The following is a 19371-nucleotide window of genomic DNA, read 5'->3' as shown; positions in this document are numbered from 1 at the left end:
TACTGTATCTCAGTCTATGTATTACTCATCTCATATGTATATACTGTATTCTATACTATTCTACTGTATTTTAGTCTATGTATTACTCATCTCATATGTATATACTGTATTCTATTCTACTGTATTTTAGTCTATGTATTACTCATCTCAAATGTATATACCGTATTCTATACTATTCTACTGTATCTTAGTCTATGTATTACTCATCTCATATGTATATACTGTATTCTATACTATTCTACTGTATCTTAGTCTATGTATTACTCATCTCATATGTATATACTGTAATCTATTCTACTGTATCTCAGTCTATGTATTACTCATCTCATATGTATATACTGTATTCTATTCTACTGTATCTCAGTCTATGTATTACTCATCTCATATGTATATACTGTATTCTATACTATTCTACTGTATCTCAGTCTATGTATTACTCATCTCATATGTATATACTGTATTCTATACTATTCTACTGTATCTCAGTCTATGTATTACTCATCTCATATGTATATACTGTATTCTATACTATTCTACTGTATCTCAGTCTATGTATTACTCATCTCATATGTATATACTGTATTCTATACTATTCTACTGTATTTTAGTCTATGTATTACTCATCTCATATGTATATACTGTATTCTATTCTACTGTATTTTAGTCTGTGTATTACTCATCTCATATGTATATACTGTATTCTATTCTACTGTATCTCAGTCTATGTATTACTCATCTCATATGTATATACTGTATTCTATTCTACTGTATTTTAGTCTATGTATTACTCATCTCATATGTATATACTGTATTCTATTCTACTGTATTTTAGTCTATGTATTACTCATCTCATATGTATATACTGTATTCTATTCTACTGTATTTTAGTCTATGTATTACTCATCTCATTAGTATATACTGTATTCTATTCTACTGTATTTTAGTCTATGTATTACTCATCTCATATGTATATACTGTATTCTATTCTACTGTATCTCAGTCTATGTATTACTCATCTCATATGTATATACTGTATTCTATTCTACTGTATTTTAGTCTATGTATTACTCATCTCATATGTATATACTGTATTCTATTCTACTGTATCTCAGTCTATGTATTACTCATCTCATATGTATATACTGTATTCTATACTATTCTACTGTATCATAGTCTATGTATTACTCATCTCATATGTATATACTGTATTCTATTCTACTGTATTTTAGTCTATGCCGCTCTGACATTGCTCATTCATATATTTATATATTCTTAATTCCATTCCTACTTAGATTTGTGTGTATTGGGTTTTTGTTGTGGAATTTGTTAGATTACTTGTTAGATAATTACTGCACTGTCGGAACTAGAAACACAAGCATTTCGCTACACCCGCGATAACATCTGCTGAACACGTGTTGATTTGACAGTGAACTATATCGTGTTATGCTTGACAACAACGGTGAAAACCAGACCCCGGAAACTCACCAGGCATGATGCTGTTACCAGGCTCGTTCTCAGGCAGAGAGAGTTCTCCCAGAGCGGGGCCCGGACCCTAACTTACTCACCAGGCATGATGCTGTTACCAGGCTCGTTCTCAGGCAGAGAGAGTTCTCCCAGAGCGGGGCCCGGACCCTAACTTACTCACCAGGCATGATGCTGTTACCAGGCTCGTTCTCAGGCAGAGAGAGTTCTCCCAGAGCGGGGCCCGGACCCTAACTTACTCACCAGGCATGATGCTGTTACCAGGCTCGTTCTCAGGCAGAGAGAGTTCTCCCAGAGCGGGGCCCGGACCCTAACTTACTCACCAGGCATGATGCTGTTACCAGGCTCGTTCTCAGGCAGAGAGAGTTCTCCCAGAGCGGGGCCCGGACCCTAACTTACTCACCAGGCATGATGCTGCTACCAGGCTCGTTCTCAGGCAGAGAGAGTTCTCCCAGGCCAGAGCGGGGCCCGGACCCTAACTTACTCACCAGGCATGATGCTGTTACCAGGCTCGTTCTCAGGCAGAGAGAGTTCTCCCAGAGCGGGGCCCGGACCCTAACTTACTCACCAGGCATGATGCTGTTACCAGGCTCGTTCTCAGGCAGACAGAGTTCTCCCAGAGCGGGGCCCGGACCCTAACTTACTCACCAGGCATGATGCTGTTACCAGGCTCGTTCTCAGGCAGAGAGAGTTCTCCCAGAGCGGGGCCCGGACCCTAACTTACTCACCAGGCATGATGCTGTTACCAGGCTCGTTCTCAGGCAGAGAGAGTTCTCCCAGAGCGGGGCCCGGACCCTAACTTACTCACCAGGCATGATGCTGCTACCAGGCTCGTTCTCAGGCAGAGAGAGTTCTCCCAGGCCAGAGCGGGGCCCGGACCCTAACTTACTCACCAGGCATGATGCTGTTACCAGGCTCGTTCTCAGGCAGAGAGAGTTCTCCCAGAGCGGGGCCCGGACCCTAACTTACTCACCAGGCATGATGCTGTTACCAGGCTCGTTCTCAGGCAGACAGAGTTCTCCCAGAGCGGGGCCCGGACCCTAACTTACTCACCAGGCATGATGCTGTTACCAGGCTCGTTCTCAGGCAGAGAGAGTTCTCCCAGAGCGGGGCCCGGACCCTAACTTACTCACCAGGCATGATGCTGTTACCAGGCTCGTTCTCAGGCAGAGAGAGTTCTCCCAGAGCGGGGCCCGGACCCTAACTTACTCACCAGGCATGATGCTGTTACCAGGCTCGTTCTCAGGCAGAGAGAGTTCTCCCAGAGCGGGGCCCGGACCCTAACTTACTCACCAGGCATGATGCTGTTACCAGGCTCGTTCTCAGGCAGAGAGAGTTCTCCCAGAGCGGGGCCCGGACCCTAACTTACTCACCAGGCATGATGCTGTTACCAGGCTCGTTCTCAGGCAGAGAGAGTTCTCCCAGAGCGGGGCCCGGACCCTAACTTACTCACCAGGCATGATGCTGCTACCAGGCTCGTTCTCAGGCAGAGAGAGTTCTCCCAGGCCAGAGCGGGGCCCGGACCCTAACTTACTCACCAGGCATGATGCTGTTACCAGGCTCGTTCTCAGGCAGACAGAGTTCTCCCAGAGCGGGGCCCGGACCCTAACTTACTCACCAGGCATGATGCTGCTACCAGGCTCGTTCTCAGGCAGAGAGAGTTCTCCCAGGCCAGAGCGGGGCCCGGACCCTAACTTACTCACCAGGCATGATGCTGTTACCAGGCTCGTTCTCAGGCAGAGAGAGTTCTCCCAGAGCGGGGCCCGGACCCTAACTTACTCACCAGGCATGATGCTGCTACCAGGCTCGTTCTCAGGCAGACAGAGTTCTCCCAGAGCGGGGCCCGGACCCTAACTTACTCACCAGGCATGATGCTGCTACCAGGCTCGTTCTCAGGCAGAGAGAGTTCTCCCAGAGCGGGGCCCGGACCCTAACTTACTCACCAGGCATGATGCTGTTACCAGGCTCGTTCTCAGGCAGAGAGAGTTCTCCCAGAGCGGGGCCCGGACCCTAACTTACTCACCAGGCATGATGCTGTTACCAGGCTCGTTCTCAGGCAGAGAGAGTTCTCCCAGAGCGGGGCCCGGACCCTAACTTACTCACCAGGCATGATGCTGCTACCAGGCTCGTTCTCAGGCAGAGAGAGTTCTCCCAGAGCGGGGCCCGGACCCTAACTTACTCACCAGGCATGATGCTGTTACCAGGCTCGTTCTCAGGCAGAGAGAGTTCTCCCAGAGCGGGGCCCGGACCCTAACTTACTCACCAGGCATGATGCTGCTACCAGGCTCGTTCTCAGGCAGAGAGAGTTCTCCCAGAGCGGGGCCCGGACCCTAACTTACTCACCAGGCATGATGCTGTTACCAGGCTCGTTCTCAGGCAGAGAGAGTTCTCCCAGAGCGGGGCCCGGACCCTAACTTACTCACCAGGCATGATGCTGTTACCAGGCTCGTTCTCAGGCAGAGAGAGTTCTCCCAGAGCGGGGCCCGGACCCTAACTTACTCACCAGGCATGATGCTGTTACCAGGCTCGTTCTCAGGCAGAGAGAGTTCTCCCAGAGCGGGGCCCGGACCCTAACTTACTCACCAGGCATGATGCTGTTACCAGGCTCGTTCTCAGGCAGAGAGAGTTCTCCCAGAGCGGGGCCCGGACCCTAACTTACTCACCAGGCATGATGCTGCTACCAGGCTCGTTCTCAGGCAGAGAGAGTTCTCCCAGAGCGGGGCCCGGACCCTAACTTACTCACCAGGCATGATGCTGCTACCAGGCTCGTTCTCAGGCAGAGAGAGTTCTCCCAGGCCAGAGCGGGGCCAGGACCCTAACTTACTCACCAGGCATGATGCTGTTACCAGGCTCGTTCTCAGGCAGAGAGAGTTCTCCCAGGCCAGAGCGGGGCCCGGACCCTAACTTACTCACCAGGCATGATGCTGCTACCAGGCTCGTTTTCAGGCAGAGAGAGTTCTCCCAGGCCAGAGCGGGGCCAGGACCCTAACTTACTCACCAGGCATGATGCTGCTACCAGGCTCGTTCTCAGGCAGAGAGAGTTCTCCCAGGCCAGAGCGGGGCCCGGACCCCAGGAAGCGGATATCGTTGGCGATCTTCATCATACTGACGGCCACCGTGTTCAACGCTCCGCTCAGCTCCACCAGGGCATCGTGGGCCGCCAGAGCCTCAAATTTGTTGGGAGCCGTCACGAAAGGCAGACCTGGAGACAGGATATGACATCATGTAGACAGGTCTTGATAATAGAAACAATTCAAGGTTGACAGTGTATGTACTGTATGACTCATGATAACAGCTGGGAGGGTGAACTGTAGCCATAATACCACACTGTAAACCCTCTGACAGAACCAAGTGACTTGGTGTACAGAGAAAACAGGAGAGGACCTAGTGCAGAGCCCTGAGGGACACCAGTAGTGATACATTAAAGAATACCTAGTGCAGAGCCCTGAGGGACACCAGTAGTGAGACATTAAAGAGGACCTAGTACAGAGCCCTGGGGGACACCAGTAGTGAGACATTTAAGGGGCCCTAGTACAGAGCCCTGGGGGACACCAGTAGTGAGACATTAAAGGAGCCCTAGTACAGAGCCTCGAGGGACACCAGTAGTGAGACATTAAAGAGGACCTAGTACAGAGCCCTGGGGGACACCAGTAGTGAGACATTATAGAGGACCTAGTACAGAGCCCTGGGGGACACCAGTAGTGAGACATTAAAGGGGCCCTAGTACAGAGCCCTGGGGGACAACTGTAGTGAGACATTAAAGATGACCTAGTGCAGAGCCCTGGGGGAACACCAGTAGTGATACATTAAAGATGACCTAGTGCAGAGCCCTGAGGGACACCAGTGGTGAGACATTAAAGAGGACCTAGTGCAGAGCCCTGAGGTACACCAGTAGTGAGACATTAAAGAGGACCTAGTGCAGAGCCCTGAGGGACACCAGTGGTGAGACATTAAAGAGGACCTAGTGCAGAGCCCTGAGGGACACCAGTGGTGAGACATTAAAGAGGACCTAGTGCAGAGCCCTGGGGGACACCAGTAGTGAGAAAACATGGACCATACATGACCATGATAACCATTATGAAATGTGTGTGTGTGTGTACCCTCCTGTACCTGTGAGAGACGCGACAGTAGCTGCTACTTTCTCAGCGAAGCCGATGCGTGTGTTGAGGCCTGTGCCCACGGCAGTACCTCCCGCTGCCAGCTCATATATTCTGGGCATGGCCGTCTTCACTCGCACAATACTGTACTTTACCTGCTGCACGTACCCACCGAACTCCTGTAAAAACGCAGAGAAACAGGACAGTTAGAGAAACAGGACAGCATAGCCTGGTTCCTCTCTAGGTTTCTTCCTAGGTTTTGGCCTTTCTAGGGAGTTTTTCCTAGCCACCGTGCTTCTACATCTGCATTGCTTGCTGTTTGGGGGTTTTAGGCTGGGTTTCTGTACAGCACTTCGAGATATTAGCTGATGTACGAAGGGCTATATAAAATAAAATTGATAGTTGCCTGGTAGAAATACATTTTAAAACGTCTCATTAGGATAGTTTGACATCTAGCAGATTGGTATGTTACTAGTGTTGCACGTACAGGACACCGAAACATCTGCACTTTTCCAATACAACACGAAAAAATGGGTCGGTACAATTTTATTTTGTAACTTTCGTTTCTTCTATCAAAAATGTGTCTCTCACGTTTGGAAACCAAGTTAAATGCTTTGAAATTAATTAAATTTGTCCAAGTTTATCATAAAACCATCAACAGTTATTCGTATTCCCTGCAACTTTCTCAAGAGGCAACGGCAAGGGAATGCCCGTCTGCCGGTAGCTGGAAAGGCGATAATGAGGCGATAATGCTAATGACAACCGTCTGCCGGTAGCTGGAAAGGCGATAATGCTAATGACAACCGTCTGCCGGTAGCTGGAAAGGCGATAATGAGGCGATAATGCTAACGACAACCGTCTGCCGGTAGCTGGAAAGGCTAATGAGGCGATAATGCTAATGCAACCGTCTGCTGGTAGCTGGAAAGGCTAATGAGGTGATAATGCTAACGACAACCGTCTGCCGGTAGCTGGAAAGGCGATAATGAGGCGATAATGCTAACGACAACCGTCTGCCGGTAGCTGGAAAGGCTAATGAGGCGATAATGCTAATGCAACCGTCTGCCGGTAGCTGGAAAGGCTAATGAGGCGATAATGCTAACGACAACCGTCTGCCGGTAGCTGGAAAGGCGATAATGCTAATGGCAACCGTCTGCTGGTAGCTGGAAAGGCTAATGAGGCGATAATGCTAATGGCAACCGTCTGCTGGTAGCTGGAAAATCGATAATGAGGCGATAATGCTAACGACAACCGTCTGCCGGTAGCTGGAAAGGCTAATGAGGCGATAATGCTAATGCAACCGTCTGCCGGTAGCTGGAAAGGCTAATGAGGCGATAATGCTAATGACAACCGTCTGCCGGTAGCTGGAAAGGCTAATGAGGCGATAATGCTAATGACAACCGTCTGCCGGTAGCTGGAAAGGCGATAATGCTAATGACAACCGTCTGCCGGTAGCTGGAAAGGCGATAATGCTAATGACAACCGTCTGCCGGTAGCTGGAGAGGCGATAATGCTAATGACAACCGTCTGCCGGTAGCTGGAAAGGCTAATGAGGCGATAATGCTAATGACAACCGTCTGCCGGTAGCTGGAAAGGCTAATGAGGCGATAATGCTAATGACAACCGTCTGCCGGTAGCTGGAAAGGCTAATGAGGCGATAATGCTAATGACAACCGTCTGCCGGTAGCTGGAAAGGCTAATGAGGCGATAATGCTAATGACAACCGTCTGCCGGTAGCTGGAAAGGCTAATGAGGCGATAATGCTAATGACAACCGTCTGCCGGTAGCTGGAAAGGCTAATGAGGCGATAATGCTAATGACAACCGTCTGCCGGTAGCTGGAAAGGCTAATGAGGCGATAATGCTAATGACAACCGTCTGCCGGTAGCTGGAAAGGCTAATGAGGCGATAATGCTAATGACAACCGTCTGCCGGTAGCTGGAAAGGCTAATGAGGCGATAATGCTAATGCAAACGTCTGCTGGTAGCTGGAAAGGCTAATGAGGCGATAATGCTAACGACAACCGTCTGCCGGTAGCTGGAAAGGCGATAATGCTAATGGCAACCGTCTGCTGGTAGCTGGAAAGGCTAATGAGGCGATAATGCTAACGACAACCGTCTGCTGGTAGCTGGAAAGGCTAATGAGGCGATAATGCTAATGGCAACCGTCTGCTGGTAGCTGGAAAGGCTAATGAGGCGATAATGCTAATGGCAACAGTCTGCCGGTAGCTGGAAAGGCTAATGAGGCGATAATGCTAATGACAACCGTCTGCCGGTAGCTGGAAAGGCTAATGAGGCGATAATGCTAATGACAACCGTCTGCCGGTAGCTGGAAAGGCTAATGAGGCGATAATGCTAATGACAACCGTCTGCCGGTAGCTGGAAAGGCTAATGAGGCGATAATGCTAATGACAACCGTCTGCCGGTAGCTGGAAAGGCTAATGAGGCGATAATGCTAATGACAACCGTCTGCCGGTAGCTGGAAAGGCTAATGAGGCGATAATGCTAATGACAACCGTCTGCCGGTAGCTGGAAAGGCTAATGAGGCGATAATGCTAATGACAACCGTCTGCCGGTAGCTGGAAAGGCTAATGAGGCGATAATGCTAATGACAACCGTCTGCCGGTAGCTGGAAAGGCTAATGAGGCGATAATGCTAATGACAACCGTCTGCCGGTAGCTGGAAAGGCTAATGAGGAGATAATGCTAATGACAACCGTCTGCCGGTAGCTGGAAAGGCGATAATGAGGCGATAATGCTAATGACAACTGTCTGCCGGTAGATGGAAAGGCGATAATGAGGCGATAATGCTAATGACAACCGTCTGCCGGTAGCTGGAAAGGCGATAATGAGGCGATAATGCTAACGACAACCGTCTGCCGGTAGCTGGAAAGGCTAATGAGGCGATAATGCTAATGCAAACGTCTGCTGGTAGCTGGAAAGGCTAATGAGGCGATAATGCTAACGACAACCGTCTGCCGGTAGCTGGAAAGGCGATAATGCTAATGGCAACCGTCTGCTGGTAGCTGGAAAGGCTAATGAGGCGATAATGCTAACGACAACCGTCTGCTGGTAGCTGGAAAGGCGATAATGCTAATGGCAACCGTCTGCTGGTAGCTGGAAAGGCTAATGAGGCGATAATGCTAACGACAACCGTCTGCTGGTAGCTGGAAAGGCTAATGAGGCGATAATGCTAACGACAACCGTCTGCTGGTAGCTGGAAAGGCTAATGAGGCGATAATGCTAATGGCAACCGTCTGCCGGTAGCTGGAAAGGCTAATGAGGCGATAATGCTAATGGCAACCGTCTGCCGGTAGCTGGAAAGGCTAATGAGGCGATAATGCTAATGACAACCGTCTGCCGGTAGCTGGAAAGGCTAATGAGGCGATAATGCTAATGACAACCGTCTGCCGGTAGCTGGAAAGGCTAATGAGGCGATAATGCTAATGACAACCGTCTGCCGGTAGCTGGAAAGGCTAATGAGGCGATAATGCTAATGACAACCGTCTGCCGGTAGCTGGAAAGGCTAATGAGGCGATAATGCTAATGACAACCGTCTGCCGGTAGCTGGAAAGGCTAATGAGGCGATAATGCTAATGACAACCGTCTGCCGGTAGCTGGAAAGGCTAATGAGGCGATAATGCTAATGACAACCGTCTGCCGGTAGCTGGAAAGGCTAATGAGGCGATAATGCTAATGACAACCGTCTGCCGGTAGCTGGAAAGGCTAATGAGGCGATAATGCTAATGACAACCGTCTGCCGGTAGCTGGAAAGGCTAATGAGGCGATAATGCTAATGACAACCGTCTGCCGGTAGCTGGAAAGGCTAATGAGGCGATAATGCTAATGACAACCGTCTGCCGGTAGCTGGAAAGGCTAATGAGGCGATAATGCTAATGACAACCGTCTGCCGGTAGCTGGAAAGGCTAATGAGGCGATAATGCTAATGACAACCGTCTGCCGGTAGCTGGAAAGGCTAATGAGGCGATAATGCTAATGACAACATATCCCATGCCTACCTGGCAGAATGACATCATGATTATTTACATCAATCCAGTGGCCATTTGTTTTGATAAACTAAATACAGTGTGACAGAGCGAGAAGCTGCTTTCTCTGCCATGGTATCATTTCTGGTATCGAGTGCGTGTGTACTGTACCTGTCCCAGAGACAACGGCACAGCGTCCTGTGTGTGTGTGTACTGTACCTGTCCCAGAGACAACGGCACAGCGTCCTGTGTGTGTGTGTACTGTACCTGTCCCAGAGACAACGGCACAGCGTCCTGTGTGTGCGTACGTCCGATCTTGATGATGTCTTTAAACTCCACAGCCTTGGCGTGCAGGGCGTCGTGGAGGTGTTGTAGACCGGGCAGCAGAACCTCGTGGATCTCTTTGGCTGCTGCGATGTGCATGGCTGTGGGGAACGTATCGTTGGAGCTCTGCGAGACGAAAAGGTGGCGTCAACTAAACAGGTCCATTCAAATACTCTGAAAGACCAAACTATTTACATTAAATACAGATTATATATCAAACTCTTTGCCTGAGCTTTTAAGATGCCCATAAATAATAAGACAAGTATCTGCAAACGTTGCAGCCTGTTACCCTTCTGAGGGTCCAAATAAAAGTTCTTCACTTAGGCCCAGAAGATAGGATATGCATATAATTGGTAGATTTGGATAGAAAACACTCTAAAGTTTACAAAACTGCTAAAATAATGTCTGTGAGTATAACAGCACTGATATGGCAGGCGAAAACCTGAGGAAAATCCATCCAGGAAGTACTATTATTTTGAAAGGATGTTTTTCCATTGAAATCCACCATACAAAGACTTAGGACCCAGTTCACGAGCTCTGTGTCTTCCTCTACATGTGACCAGTCTTTAGGCATTGTTTCAGGCTTTTACTCTGAAAAATGAAGGAGATACAGCACTTTCGATGAGAGGACAGTGGAAATTTCCAGACATGAGTCCAGCGCGTGATCGGGAGAGCGCCTTTCTTGTTTCTCCTTTTCTATTGACGAAGCTTTCGTCCGGTTGAAACATTATTGATTATTTATGACAAAAACCTGAGGATTGATTTTAAACATCGTTTAACATGTTTCTATGAACTTTTATTGTACTATTTTTACTTTTCGTCTGGATGTTGAGAGCACGCTGTGTGCCATTTGGATTACTGAACTAAACGCACCAACAAAACGGAGGTTCTCGGACATAAAGAGGGACATTATCGAACAAAACAAACATTTATTGTGTAACATGGAGTCCTGGGAGTGATCAAAGGTAAGTGATTAATTTAAATCGCTCTTTCTGACTTTTGCAAGTCCTCTCCTTGGCTGGAAAATGTCTGTATGGTGTTGTGGCTAGGCGCTGTCCTAACATAATCGCATGGTGGGCTTTCGCCGTAAAGCCTTTTTGAAAATCGGACACTGTGGTTGGATTAACAAGAAGTTTATCTTTAAAACGGTGAATAATACTTGTATGCTTGAGGAATTTTAAATTATGGGATTTCTGTTGTTTGAATTTGGAGCCCTGCAATTTCCCTGGCTGTTGTCGAGGTGGGACGCTAGCGTCCCAATGATACCAGAGAGGTTATTTCCTTCTTCAACATTTTGTATGAAATGAGAAAGTGTTTCTGAATGGTTAGCCTACCTGGCTTTTGTTGACGTGGTCGTTGGGGTGAACAGGGTCCTTGCTCCCCAGCTTCCCTCCGAGGATCTCGATGGCCCTGTTGCTGATCACCTCGTTGACGTTCATGTTGGACTGAGTTCCTGACCCGGTCTGCCACACCACCAGAGGAAAGTGGTCATCCAGCTTACCAGCTGCCACCTGGTAAAGGAACATGGACATCAGACCAGAGAGGTCAACATGCCTTAGTCTGGTCCAAGGAACACGGACACCAGACCAGAGAGGTCAACATGCTTTAGTCTGTGTTCCTTGGACCAGACACCAGACCAGAGAGATCAACATGCCTTAGTCTGGTCCAAGGAACACGGACATCAGACCAGAGAGGTCAACATGCCTTAGTCTGGTCCAAGGAACATGGACATCAGACCAGAGAGGTCAACATGCCTTAGTCTGGTCCAAGGAACACGGACATCAGACCAGAGAGGTCAACATGCCTTAGTCTGGTCCAAGGAACATGGACATCAGACCAGAGAGGTCAACATGCCTTAGTCTGGTCCAAGGAACACGGACATCAGACCAGAGAGGTCAACATGCCTTAGTCTGGTCCAAGGAACACGGACATCAGACCAGAGAGGTCAACATGCCTTAGTCTGGTCCAAGGAACACGGACACCAGACCAGAGAGGTCAACATGCCTTAGTCTGGTCCAAGGAACACGGACACCAGACCAGAGAGGTCAACATGCCTTAGTCTGGTCCAAGGAACACGGACATCAGACCAGAGAGGTCAACATGCCTTAGTCTGGTCCAAGGAACATGGACATCAAAACAGAGAGGTCAACATGCCTTAGTCTGGTCCAAGGAACACGGACATCAGACCAGAGAGGTCAACATGCCTTAGTCTGGTCCAACATCTGTTTGTGCCATCTCTAACTCCTATTGTCATTGCGGCGCCATGTTTGGGACCATCTGGGACGAGGCTAACACTGGCTATAATGTTACATTTAGGTAATTATATTGTTCAGTATTGTACCAAGACCAGTACCAAGGCCGGTACCAAGGCCAAGGCCGGTACCAAGTACCACCTGAGCAGTACCAAGGCCAAGACCGGTACCAAGTACCACCTGAGCAGTATCAAGGCATTAAATCAGTAGAATGAGGGCACCATGGCTAAATGTAACTAGTAGGTCTAATGTAGCTAGCGAATAGCTTGATCCCAGATCTGTTTGTGCCGTCTTGCCAACAACACAAACAGGCCTGGCACCAGGCTAGGTAGCAAGGTGTAAGTGCTCTGCTTTTTGCTCAGTACCGTATCAAAAGCTATAGCTATTCTCTACAGCAGTGTAGCCTAATGTTAGAAGTAGACAGGTACCCAGGCTGACCTGTCTACTCTGTGAACTCACAACGCTGACAGTCATGCAACCCTCTCGCTCTCTCCTGTAGTGGTGTCGCTGTTCACCCTGTATTAGGCACCTCATCAGCAGCCTGCACGATGGCATCAGCCAGCTTCGGGTCCAGTCCGTAGTCCTTGTTGACCTCTGCAGCAGCCCTCTTCAGAATGCCAAAGGCTTTGATCACCTGGATCTGTTGGGACAGAAAGCAGTAGTGAGGACGTGTGGAGCTACGATGGTTTTACTGTTACACAGGGATGCACTGGATACAGGAAGTAACCTTTAGTCTGATCTGAATCTGGGAAAATAGGACAGAAATCTACAGCCATGTCTCAGGACAAGCTACAATGATTCTCTGAGACGTGGTGGGACTGGTGACTTACAGCCACAGGAACCCACAGCCATGTCTCAGGACAAGCTACAATGATTCTCTAAGACATGGTGGGACTGGTGACCTACAGCCACAGGAACCCACAGCCATGTCTCAGGACAAGCTACAACTTGACAGATGAAGTAACATTTAGTCTGAACTTACTGGCATTCTCTCCGACGGTCCTCCGATCTTGAAGTTCATGGTGGACCTGACAGTCTGAGCCCCATAATACTTGTCCACTGGCACCTTCAGCTCTCCAAAGGTGTCCGCTTCAATTCTGTACTCTGAAGACTGAACAACAACATGGACACGGTCAAATAGCAAAGATGAAAAGTTAGTCTGGGTTATTTGACGGCGGCGAGCTACGCGGTTACCCGGCGGCGGCGTGCTACGGGGTTACCCGGCGGCGGCGTGCTACGGGGTTACCCGGCGGCGGCGTGCTACGGGGTTACCCGGCGGCGGCGTGCTACGGGGTCACCCGGCGGCGGCGTGCTACGGGGTCACCCGGCGGCGGCGTGCTACGGGGTCACCCGGCGGCGGCGTGCTACGGGGTCACCCGGCGGCGGCGTGCTACGGGGTCACCCGGCGGCGGCGTGCTACGGGGTCACCCGGCGGCGGCGTGCTACGGGGTCACCCGGCGGCGGCGTGCTACGGGGTCACCCGGCGGCGGCGTGCTACGGGGTCACCCGGCGGCGGCGTGCTACGGGGTCACCCGGCGGCGGCGTGCTACGGGGTCACCCGGCGGCGGCGTGCTACGGGGTCACCCGGCGGCGGCGTGCTACGGGGTCACCCGGCGGCGGCGTGCTACGGGGTCACCCGGCGGCGGCGTGCTACGGGGTCACCCGGCGGCGGCGTGCTACGGGGTCACCCGGCGGCGGCGTGCTACGGGGTCACCCGGCGGCGGCTAGCTACGGGGTCACCCGGCGGCGGCTAGCTACGGGGTCACCCGGCGGCGGCTAGCTACGGGGTCACCCGGCGGCGGCTAGCTACGGGGTCACCCGGCGGCGGCTAGCTACGGGGTCACCCGGCGGCGGCTAGCTACGGGGTCACCCGGCGGCGGCTAGCTACGGGGTCACCCGGCGGCGGCTAGCTACGGGGTCACCCGGCGGCGGCTAGCTACGGGGTCACCCGGCGGCGGCTAGCTACGGGGTCACCCGGCGGCGGCTAGCTACGGGGTCACCCGGCGGCGGCTAGCTACGGGGTCACCCGGCGGCGGCTAGCTACGGGGTCACCCGGCGGCGGCGTGCTACGGGGTCACCCGGCGGCGGCGTGCTACGGGGTCACCCGGCGGCGGCGTGCTACGGGGTCACCCGGCGGCGGCGTGCTACGGGGTCACCCGGCGGCGGCGTGCTACGGGGTCACCCGGCGGCGGCGTGCTACGGGGTCACCCGGCGGCGGCGTGCTACGGGGTCACCCGGCGGCGGCTAGCTACGGGGTCACCCGGCGGCGGCGTGCTACGGGGTCACCCGGCGGCGGCGTGCTACGGGGTCACCCGGCGGCGGCGTGCTACGGGGTCACCCGGCGGCGGCGTGCTACGGGGTCACCCGGCGGCGGCTAGCTACGGGGTCACCCGGCGGCGGCTAGCTACGGGGTCACCCGGCGGCGGCTAGCTACGGGGTCACCCGGCGGCGGCGTGCTACGGGGTCACCCGGCGGCGGCTAGCTACGGGGTCACCCGGCGGCGGCGTGCTACGGGGTCACCCGGCGGCGGCGTGCTACGGGGTCACCCGGCGGCGGCGTGCTACGGGGTCACCCGGCGGCGGCGTGCTACGGGGTCACCCGGCGGCGGCGTGCTACGGGGTCACCCGGCGGCGGCGTGCTACGGGGTCACCCGGCGGCGGCGTGCTACGGGGTCACCCGGCGGCGGCGTGCTACGGGGTCACCCGGCGGCGGCGTGCTACGGGGTCACCCGGCGGCGGCGTGCTACGGGGTCACCCGGCGGCGGCGTGCTACGGGGTCACCCGGCGGCGGCGTGCTACGGGGTCACCCGGCGGCGGCGTGCTACGGGGTCACCCGGCGGCGGCGTGCTACGGGGTCACCCGGCGGCGGCGTGCTACGGGGTCACCCGGCGGCGGCGTGCTACGGGGTTACTTGGCGGCGGCGTGCTACGGGGTTACTTGGCGGCGGCGTGCTACGGGGTTACTTGGCGGCGGCGTGCTACGGGGTTACTTGGCGGCGGCGTGCTACACGGTTACCTGACGGCGGCTAGCTACACGGTTACTTGACGGCGGCTAGCTACATGGTTACTTGACGGCGGCTAGTGTAACGGATGTGAAATGGCTAGCTAGTTAGCGGTGGCGCGAGCTAGCAGCCTTTCAGTCGGTTACGTCACTTGCTCTGAAACCTAGAAGTAGTGGTTCCCCTTGCTCTGCAAGGGTCGTGGCTTTTGTGGAGCGATGGGTAACGATGCTTCGTGGGTGACTGTTGTTGAGGTGTGCAGAGGGTCCCTGGTTTGCACCCGAGGTCGGGGCGAGGGGATTCCATAAAGTTATACTGTTACACTAGCTACATGGTTACTTGGTTAGAGAGGAATAATCTAAAAAAATAGCTAGCTAGTTATTGACATTTGAAAGCTAACCTCTTCTAAGACTGAACAACAAAATGGCTGTTTCTCAGGCTGACCTATCAGGTGTTCAGATACATAACTCCTCGCTAATTGTATAGGTAAACACATAATTACGCAGCCATTTCCACAGTGCTCTGTGCCAGCGGTAGTGTTGGTATGCAGTTTGTCAAGTACCTCGACTCCTCCACGGAGTTGAGAGTGGACCGTTTTTTAAATGAACCTCTGTGGCGGTCATGAAATGATGGCAGCAAAAGGACGCCGGTCAGTAATTTATGGTTAAATAACATGTTTAGAATCTCCAGGCCTCCAACATACAAGCCGCCGATGCGCGCCTTTGGAACATCTACAGTTTAAAATAGATTTATTACACTATTTAATATATGTAACGGATGTGAAATGGCTAGCTAGTTAGCGGTGGTGTGCGCTATAATAGCCTTTCAGCCGGTGACGTCACTTGCTCTGAGACCTCGAAGTAGTGGTTCCCCTTGCTCTGACTCATACTTGAGTAAAATTAAAAGATATCTTAAAAGAAAATGACTCACCCCGTAAAATACTACTTGAGTAAAAGTCTAAAACTATTTGATTTTAAAATGTACTTAAGTATCAAAAGTTAAAAAATAATTTAATAAAATTATATAAATAAAATAAAATAATTTAATAAAATTAATAAAATAATAATTCCTTATATTAAAGCAAAAGACACGATTTTCTTATTTTAATTTTTTTGTACAATTTTCCTGTCCTGCTTATCATTCAAAATGTACTTTTGGGTGTCAGGGAAAATGTAAGGAGTAAAAATTACATTATTTTATATAGGAATGTAGTGGAGGTAAATGAAAAGCTGTCAAATATAAATAAAGTAAAGTACAGATACTAAAAAAACAACTTAAGTAGTACTTTCAATTATTTTTTACCTAAGTACTATACACCACTGAGCATATGTAACGGATGTGAAATGGCTAGCTAGTTAGCGGTGGTGCGCGCTAATAGCCTTTCAGTCGGTGACGCCACTTGCTCTGAGACCTTGAAGTAGTGGTTCCCCTTGCTCTGCAAGGGCCGCGGCTTTTGTGGAGCGATGGGTAACGATGCTTCGTGGGTGACTGTTGTTGATGTGTGCAGAGGGTCCCTGGTTCGCGCCCGGGTCTGGGCGAGGGGACGGACTAAAGTTAAACTGTTACACATAGGGTAACCAGTACATCCACTATGCATAATAAAAGTTCATACTCAAAGGCGATTACTCAAATGTATTTAATTTTGGAGTTTAGGCAATTATGTACCAAAGACATCTTAAATCCGTTTGGTTTTGTGTTTTTCTGCACTTGGTAATATGTGGTAGGCTATGTATTGTGTAACAGTATAACTTTAAACCGTCCCCTCGCCCCGACACGGGCGCGAACCAGGGACCCTCTGCACACATCAACAACTGACACCCACGAAGCGTCGTTACCCATCGCTCCACAAAAGCCGCGGCCCTTGCAGAGCAAGGGGAAACACTACTTCTAGGTTTCAGAGCAAGTGACGTAACTGATTTAAACGCTATTAGCGCGTACCCGCTAACTAGCTAGCCATTTCACATCCGTTACACTTGGTAATATGTGGTAGGCTATGTATTGTATAACGGCACAATGGTCTTTTTAATTCAGGTTTTTCCTTTCGGCTTGGCCTCATAAGCCTATGGATATGCATAAGCTCTAATATGTTTATGGTTGTTTTGAATGAATCATCACAGTCCCCAAGTCCAGACTATGGGAGGCGCACAGTACTACATAGACCCATGGCTACATGGAACTCTATTCCACATCAAGTAACTAACAAAAGCTGTAAATTCTGATTTAAGAAACAGATTTTTTTTTAAATACACATTATTGAACAGTGAGGACTTTAGAGAGTCACACACACATACATACAACACACACGCAGACCTGGATTGTGATGTAGTAGAGTAGTGGCCGAAGGGCACACAATGTATTGTGAAATCTGTTGTAAATTATATTTTAATGTTTAAAAAATGGTATTATAATGTATATTACTGCCTTCATTTTTGCTGGACCACAGGAAGAGTAACGGCTGCCTTGTATGTTGAAATTCAACAGTCTGTGGTATGACTGTTCACCAAAAGTGAGCCTACATGTTAGAGACGAGAGAGGAGTCTTCCACTCTCGGATTCCTAGGGGCTACTTTTACCCCTAACGTTACCTACTTTCACCAACTACCTCGTACCCCTTTGCACATCGACTCGCTAAGTTACTCCTTGTATAGCCGCGGTATTGCTACTTTAACTATTTGCTTTTTTTATTTAGGACATTTTTCTTACGTTTGCACTCTGTATTGTTGGGAAAGGGCTCGTAAATAAGCATTCCACGGTAAAGTCTACACCTGCTGTATTCGACGCATGTGACAAATACAATTTGATTTGAACTCCGTGTGAACTTGGCAAGTAAGTTATGCAGTGAAAGTTAGCCAGCTAGCACTCTTGTTAGCTAGCAGATAGTTGTAAACTGACTTTGACCTTCTGCTAGCTTGACAAGATAACATTAGCCAAATGACAAACTAGCTTGCTTGCTACCAGAATATTGCTGTGAATACTTGTTTCTTGTTTGAAAGACTATCTGCGGTTGTCCTAAAAAAACAGCATTACTACATTCGTGTAAAGCTAGACAGCAAGATGGCTAACTATTCATTCATTTTAGCTAATACCGCTAACTAGCCAGTTAGCTTGGCTAACTAATAAGGTCATTTGCGGGCCTGCGATGGGCTAACAACTGACTCCAATCTCCGAAAAGACCAAACGTACCATTCTGGAGGATGTGAAGATGACTCCTGCTGCAGGACTGTGCTTTGTGTTGGCTAGGTTCCTCTGCAACGCCTGGAGTTGGCCGGTAAATCGCTGGACGTTTCTCAAAGAGCGATACATTGCGCTAACTCAGCTGTCACTTCAGACCAGGGAGCAGAGCGGAACTAAAATGAGCCAACCACAAGCCTGTGTTAGGGGGCGGAAACATATATTTGCAACATTTCTTGTGCATGTGGGGGGGATCATTTAAAACAGCACACTGAATCAAAAGCAGTATACAATGTTATACTACATTTGACTGTCTTCGTGCCGTTGAAACATGTGACGTTGTTTGATATTACAGTATTTGTCATTACATTTTAGGCCTTTTGGTTTGTCAAAACTAGTGTTGGTTAATTGCAAATGTGTAAAGAATCATGTAGCCTGTATAGCCGCTAGTGGGCGCTATTTACATATTTTTTGACGGAGTTTAACGTCAAAAGACAGGTAAATAGCGGACACTAGCGGCTTTCTAGGCTAGAAATCATGTAATGTTAAGTCCTAAAATGCTATCTCTAATAACTGATACTGACAGAGGGATACCAATTTAATTGTCTAAACTTGAATTTATCCTATGAGGATTTTTAGGCTAAGTTGTTTTTAAGCCTTTGTGTGTTTGTTTGTTGGTAAAAAAGAGCTTGAGCAGAGTCCCTACAACAGTTTTTCGGAGTTGTCACAAGTCCTGATTTTACTTGGGCAGGAAAATAAAAGTAAGGCATGTAATCCATCAGAAATTGTTTAATGGAATTATAGACAACATAAAATACTGTCAGTAAAAGTGTGCCTCACTTCTGTCATCATGAAGTGCTTTGAGAGGCTCGTTAAGGATCATATCACCTCTACCTTACCTGACACCCTAGACCCACTTCAGTTTGCTTACCGGCCCAATAGATCCACGGACCATGCAATCGCTATTGCATTGTACACTGCCCAAACCCATCTGGACAAAAGGAATACCTATGTAAGAATGCTGTTCATTGACTACAGCTCAGCATTCAACACCATAGTACCCTCCAAA

General features: G+C 49.8%; 1 protein-coding gene across 1 annotated transcript in view; it reads right to left on the bottom strand.

Annotated features, from left to right (window-relative positions):
• The window catches only part of LOC129843448 (fumarate hydratase, mitochondrial-like), a 50520-nt gene that overhangs the window by 19990 nt on the left and 11159 nt on the right, over window positions 1-19371 (bottom strand). Inside the window, exons 2-8 of the mRNA XM_055912161.1 lie at window positions 18315-18478; window positions 13118-13246; window positions 12665-12775; window positions 11218-11394; window positions 9827-10009; window positions 5593-5758; window positions 4481-4684 (exon numbers count right to left, since the gene is read on the bottom strand). Of these exons, the coding sequence (XP_055768136.1) occupies window positions 4481-4684; window positions 5593-5758; window positions 9827-10009; window positions 11218-11394; window positions 12665-12775; window positions 13118-13246; window positions 18315-18434 (1090 nt within the window). The 5' untranslated portion in view covers window positions 18435-18478. The remainder of the gene's footprint in view (window positions 1-4480; window positions 4685-5592; window positions 5759-9826; window positions 10010-11217; window positions 11395-12664; window positions 12776-13117; window positions 13247-18314; window positions 18479-19371) is intronic.

Source organism: Salvelinus fontinalis, unplaced genomic scaffold (assembly GCF_029448725.1).
Source record: "Salvelinus fontinalis isolate EN_2023a unplaced genomic scaffold, ASM2944872v1 scaffold_0137, whole genome shotgun sequence".
Taxonomy (NCBI): Eukaryota; Metazoa; Chordata; class Actinopteri; order Salmoniformes; family Salmonidae; genus Salvelinus; species Salvelinus fontinalis.
Note: the sequence above shows the minus strand (reverse complement) of the source record. Positions and strands in the feature narration are given on the sequence as shown.